Genomic DNA, 6714 nt, shown 5'->3' on the forward strand with positions numbered 1-6714 from the left:
CCGATTTTTTCAACGTGCAATTATCTTCTTCCTGTGACTGTAAGGGTTCTGTAACGTAACAAGGGGCTTTGTAGGCACTCTGTACTCGGTGCCTACCAAAATGTTCCTTTATATGTAGGCTCAGACTACACAAAGATGTTAGAACTATGTCAAATAATAACAGTATTTCCGTTTTTGTAACTTGGTTAAACGTTGTATCCGATGTCCACGGGTTGGCTCTTCTGTCCCCAGCGACCGAGGGACTATGGGAAGAGGAAACGGGTTGGCTAATTTTGAGTTAAGCTCTAATTAAAGCCTACTTCATTTATTACATTATCTTGAATAAAAAGTGTCATCTATGTTAATATATTTATCAGAATTTACTCTAATTTACTTAAACTTTTAATAACTTAAAATGTATTACTTACTGGAATAACCATATATACGTCAGATGTGAAATTTTCTCGTGAGATGTTTAATATAAAATGCCTCATGGAAACTGGACCATATTGCTTAATTCTCTGCTATATATAGTGGAAGACAGTTATGGTGAGTACAGTACAGTAGTTACACGACTGAACAACGGTGAACTTTGCTCCAACATTGAGGATCACTTAATACTATAAACACAAGGTAAAACAATTATTATTTTAAAAGGTGTTGAAGGTGTTGGTTAATCTAGGTCTGAGAACCGACCTATGGGAACTGTGTATATACGTGTGATTTCTGCAGTAGTGTATAATTGTTACTTTTGTAGCTTTATACTGTTTATTCTCTTAATATAAATAAACTCTTACTTAATAGTTCTTATTAATAAAATCACTACTACCCTAAAAAGACTTCCTACACACACCTAAGACTCCGAACTATTAGGATGAGTCTTGACTATTTTCATCTCTTTGCAGGATGGCGGAAAACAAGAAAATTTTGGGCAACTGCTGCTTCTTCGTCTCCCTCAGGACTGGCTCTCTCCTCATAGCCCTCTTCAGCCTGGTGAGTCAACATGCTAATATGGAAGTTGGTAATACTTTCCTTAGCTGTAGTTTGTAATAATGATTTTTATGCTGTACTGTAGTTAGTAATACCGCTCTTAGCTGTAGTTGATAATAATGTTCACTTCTGGAATGGGCAACATTTTTTTCACCTTTCTTTTGTTTTATATTAAATTTTAAGTTTCTGATTAATTTTACTTGTGTGTTTTCTTTAGTTGAAGTAGATGCCTCCATAGCACATCTAATGTCAGAGTGAAATAATATTAGATATTATTCCTTGAGGCTTCAGGGGTACAGTATTGTAATTTTCTATTGTTCGGCAACACAAGTTAAAAATCTGTCTTCCATTTACAGTTGTTTAGCATGATTGGTGCGGCCTACAGCCTCTACCTTGGACTCATTGGTAAGTTGAGGCTTTATTGTGCGTGTTCGCTTTGTCCTGTAATGTTAAAGATAGAAAAAACGAACCTACCAAACATAACGTAATCTACTTAACCTAATGATCTTAGCTCTGTGGTTAGGTTCGTTATGGGTACTGTGATAACTGCTCCTCTACACAGTACGTTCCTTCTCTACCCACAGATCACGGCCGTAAACATTATTTAACCACCTTTCTCTCCCCAGGTAACCTAGAAGGCTGGCCCGATCTGATCATCGATATTGTCCACCTGGTTTTGGCATCTATCCTCATCCACGGCGTCCGCAGCGTGAGTCAACCGCCTCAGTTTGGAGTCGTAATGCCTCCTAGATATCAAAGAAGGATGTTTACTCTCTAGTAGTGATAAATTAGGAGCCAATCTTGGTATATGGATATTTTATAAGTTCTCAGGCAAATTCAACACTGTTCTAAACTTCTTCTGTCATTACTGCAGGAAAACGTCCAGCTGGTGAACATCTGGGTGTGGGTTACAAGTATCCTAGTGGGTATTACCATCATCCTGGGTATCCTCATCATCATCCTTACCGACTCTCTCATCGGCGCCATCATCCTGCTGGTCGTCTCCGTCCTTCAGATATACTTCGTCTTGGTCGTGCGCTCTTATGCCGTCTCCATTAGTTCTCTGCTTCCCACGCCGGTGTAGCAGTTAAAAGTGAACACTGTCAAAGACTTCAGGCCACCTGGCTTATTGTATCATGAACTTTGTAATTACTACATTGAACCAGGGGTGCTTGAAGACATTCTTGCTGTTTATCCAATGTATATGAACCACTGTCCTGCCTGGCAGTGAACAGCGACATCAACCCACATGAATCTGACCTATACACACTGTTAATGAATATGATCTATTCTTTTATGTATGAACCTCTGTGCTGCGTGACAGTGAGAAGTGATACCACCCTCAGTGTCAAGACCTGACTGAATTACTCAGAATAGGCAAACTGTACTCCAAGCTTTGTCAATAAATTTGTTAAACTAAAAAAAAATTCCTCTGAGATTCCGTGGTGAGCAGAGCTGGTGAATGACGACTGATAGTAGCATTATGTTCGACTTCCATGCGTTTGGATGTATAATAATTCAATTAATTAAGATGTAATGAAACAAACTCCTTTATAATAAAAAAACCCGTTTTATTTCCACAGCTGATGATCTACTAGCAGATACTAGATATTCAAACGGCCATATGTGTAATTGTTAGATTCCTGTATGTATATTTATTTAAATAAATACTGTATAGGAATGAATAAAACCATTGAACTGTACAGTATTAATCGCTGTATCTGGCTTCCCATAAGTGTTATTTCATCCTTCCTCAATGGCTATTCAGGGGAAGATAAATTTATGGGTGCATTATCACAGATTACCCACCCAGCTTATGGTCAATATAGTTCATCTGGTAATTAATCTATGATGTCTGATTAATCATCCCTTTCATTCCCCTGGTTTAATCTCCCGTGTTTTATTTTTCCTTGGTTTAGTGGGGTCACCTTCTCTCCCTCTGGGTTCTTTATTTACTTCATTTGTTAATACCCGTCTGATAATGCTATTCATTCTTTACAAGGGAATTGATCTTATGCAACTCTTGTGTGTACGTGTAGTAGTACTAGTGTGTGTGTGTACGTGTAGTAGTACTAGTGTGTGTGTGTGTATTAATTAACTGGCTCTTATGCAGTTTGTTTTGGTTATGTAAGATAATCATTTTTTATTATGTTGGATCTTTTCGTTTGGTGAATTTAATTTTTTGTTCCACTCACCGAGGCTGCCAGGGGGAGTAGAGCACCACTGTTCCTCCTCAGTCATAGGGGCACGAGGCTGTCTATAGATTTATACACTTGTGGACGATCCTCACAACAACATCCTCCAGCACGAAGTATCAACTACTGACGTTCCCCAGTACACACCAGTACCACACAAGACAAAAATATGAGATACGAGGTGAAGGGAGCAGTGTGGGGATCACCTGCCCTCACACGACAACAAACGAACACTGCCGTAATTGGTCGTTAGGAGTTGTTCAGTAGTTAACGAGGTGGGGTGAAGCTTACCAAGGCAGGGAGGCAGGGCTCGGTGTAGTCTCGGAGGGATGTGATATATTGGTGAATACAAGTCTTACACTAAAGCAGATACACTGTACAGTATGTGAAGTCTGGGTATAGTTAGCATCTGTTCTAGTTTTTGTTAAGGTTAGGTTAGGTTAGGTTAGGTTAGGTTAGGTTAGGTTAGGTTAGGTTAGGTTAGGTTAGATAAACGTAAATATATTCTCGGTGTACTTATGGTGGTATTTTTGATATTTTTACTTAATTCAATTTTTACATGTTAATTTACGAGGAACCTTAGAGAGAAAGAGAGAGAGAGTGTGTGTGTGTGTGTGTGCTCTTGATGCTGCTATGTGGTGGTCGGTCACTTGCCCTGAGTTAGTAATTTCCGAAAGGTTCACAGGTAAATGTTTCCTCTAGTCAAGATACGAGAATATTTATAACTAACACAGAGATAGGAGTAAAAACGGGATATATATAGCAGAGCTATTTTTTTAAACCAACTACAAGGGAATATTTCAAGGCACGGAACTTTGTATATCTAGACCAGGAGGAACTGTTACTGTACCCCGACCTGCAGCGGGATACAGCGCCACGGGTACTGAATAACATTAAAAGTTCAGCACGATGTCATGAACAATTCTCCAGGTGATGCCAGTACAGTACACTAGGATACACATACCAACTGCTGCAAGAAATTGTTTATTCTTCTCCATAATGATGCAAATCTGGTCAGGATCCTTGAGTAAGGTTGGCACATACAAAAACTGACCTTTGGAGATGTCCCGTTTAGTGGGTCATTTGAGGCCCCAAGATTTAGACCACTACAATGCACATAAGGTCTTAGTACACCCTACAAGTGGTGGTGTTCAGGCCATATATACACATTATACTTCCATCTATAATTTCCCGGGCTTATACTAAAGCTTAAATTTAATACTATAGTTAAAAAACAAAATGAGCGTTGCTGCAGCTCAACGAGTGCAGACAATGTGACGGGAGTACAGTGCACTACAGTAGAGTACAATAAAGTTCAGTACAGTACCAAAAGGAGCAAAGTACTAAACCTTATTGACTTTTTTGATGTGAACTGAACAGGTCCATCAATGGACACTAAAACCAACAGCATATCTAGTAACGGACGTCCCATGCATGCACACGAACAACATACACACATCACACGTAACCTTACAAATATATATAACATCTTAGTCATAAACGAGCGTGTGTATCCCCTTTTTAACTTAGCTTACATGCCAGCAACCTTGCCGAGGATAACAGTAGCTAGATGTGACGTGCCTGACAGCCGCCATGACCATTCTCTTCGGGTTTCCTCGTCGCTGGTCAGGGAACGGGGACACTTTTCAGGCTTTTATACATATAAAAAGATTTTTTTTTTTTTGGTATAAGACATCTCTTTCCCCAGTAGTATCGACAGCTTAAGTGCAAACCTCGCCTACTAGACCTGTTCCAAGCCGAGTCCGGACCAGCCTCCTCCCACGGGCCGGGGATAAGAACCAATAAACTCTCAATGATAAGTATTGGCAATTTTCAATAAATTTATATCTTTTCAAAATTTAGTTTGGACCACTAAAATTACATAGGTGGGAGAAAGGGACTAACTACCATATGCGTGTCTTCTCTCGACTGTACTGTACAAACATTTATATCTTAAAGCCAAATTTGGACAAGTGGAATTTCAAAAGACGAGAAGCAACTGGCACCAATAAACTGTCAGGTTAGGCTTGGTTAATTTTGGTTAGGTTAATTTGGTTGTTAGGTTTGGTTAGGTTGATGTAATTAGGTCAGGTTAGGTTCGGGTGGTTAGGTTACGTTACGTTAGGAGACCATCTATAGAATGTCTCCAAACAACGATATGTTTTACTGTGTGACGGCGCGTGACAATGAACACCGTAGAGGTTCTGATTTATGTTATCTATCTATTATGGGAGAACCAGACGATGAAACAAGCAACGAAGAATAAATACGACTTATTCTATTCTAAGACACGTCTACCCATATTCCAACAGCCTCTTAAAGAATAAATGATGCGAACTTTACATTTTCTGTTGGATTAAATTCTTTGCTAGACGCTACACAAGACTAGGATAAATGGTACTAGGCTACTCTGTTCACCACACAGGAGAATAATGGAAACAGTTGAGTCAGTCTAAATTTACACCTAAAGTAGAAAATAACGAGCTGAAAGAATTAAAACTTTCCCGTGTGATTAAAACTGTTATATCCGAGAGATCTTTGAATACCAGACAAAGTGAATGGTTCTAGACGGACCAGATGTATAAATTAATACATTATACAATAAAGGAATGAAACCTGAAGGAAAGTTTGACAAAGACTTATACTGGACAGTGATGCAAAACAAAAGTCTAGCCAAGAGAAGCTATTTACCGTGAATCATCTCTTGAACAAAACCTGGAAAATATGAATCAAACTGAAGTCATAAATCATGTGAGTGTTTAAGACTTGAACTAAAGTCTTTACACATCTAATTATTGTCTTGGTTAGTGATCTTAGTGACCTTTGACCTGGAGGAGAAAGACCAAGAACAGGACAGTGAATCATGCTTGGTACAAAATGGTGATCGATTCTCTTTTTGTTGTGGTGATACTGTCTGTTACAGTCCATGACACACATACGGACGGGGAGACAGACACATGGACGGACACTCCCCATTTCTTCATATTATTGCTCTCACTGAATACATAATTTGGTTAATATTGACGATAAACCAGCCGAAACGTAAATTTTATTAATCTTTTCTTACTATATTTTCATCGCCGAGTAAAACCTCTCTAATTCTTATCTAATCCTGAGAAAAATCAACCAAGTGAAGTCCTAAAATCACTTGAGACCAAGGGAGAGGGAGCAACACACACACACTATTAAGGTCAAGACTGGTCACCAAGAACACATCTAACTCTTAAGTATATAAAATAAATAAATAAAACAAATAAATATATAAATAAATAAAATATTACTGAGTTTAATCCAGATTCATTCATATTCTTTAGGAGTTTCCACGAGATAACAAAAGACTGAAGCATATGAGGACTGACCGGGAAGAAGCTGTATGGTAACTTATTAAGAAGCGTTGGCAAGGGTGAGGGTTCACTTCATATACTGGACATGCAAGTTGAGGATGTGACCAAGTGTGTGTGTGAAGTACTATGTGTTGCATCTCTTTCCTCTCACTTTACACACTTCATCTTTCATTATTCTTCCTTTCTCTAGCCTTCTTTGTTCACTG

The 6714-nt window shown here is 38.7% G+C and overlaps 1 protein-coding gene across 1 annotated transcript; it reads left to right on the top strand.

Annotated features, from left to right (window-relative positions):
* Window positions 1-542: 542 nt before the first annotated feature.
* On the top strand, window positions 543-2134 carry LOC121854229. The gene is made up of 5 exons (XM_042348739.1): window positions 543-612; window positions 885-972; window positions 1326-1374; window positions 1596-1678; window positions 1844-2134. The coding sequence occupies exons 2-5, from the start codon at window positions 886-888 to the stop codon at window positions 2051-2053; spliced, it is 429 nt and encodes a 142-aa protein (XP_042204673.1). The 5' UTR covers window positions 543-612; window position 885; the 3' UTR covers window positions 2054-2134.
* The last annotated feature ends 4580 nt before the right edge of the window (window positions 2135-6714 follow it).

This window comes from Homarus americanus, unplaced genomic scaffold (genome assembly GCF_018991925.1).
Source record: "Homarus americanus isolate GMGI-L3 unplaced genomic scaffold, GMGI_Hamer_2.0 scaffold13284, whole genome shotgun sequence".
Lineage (NCBI taxonomy): Eukaryota > Metazoa > Arthropoda > Malacostraca > Decapoda > Nephropidae > Homarus > Homarus americanus.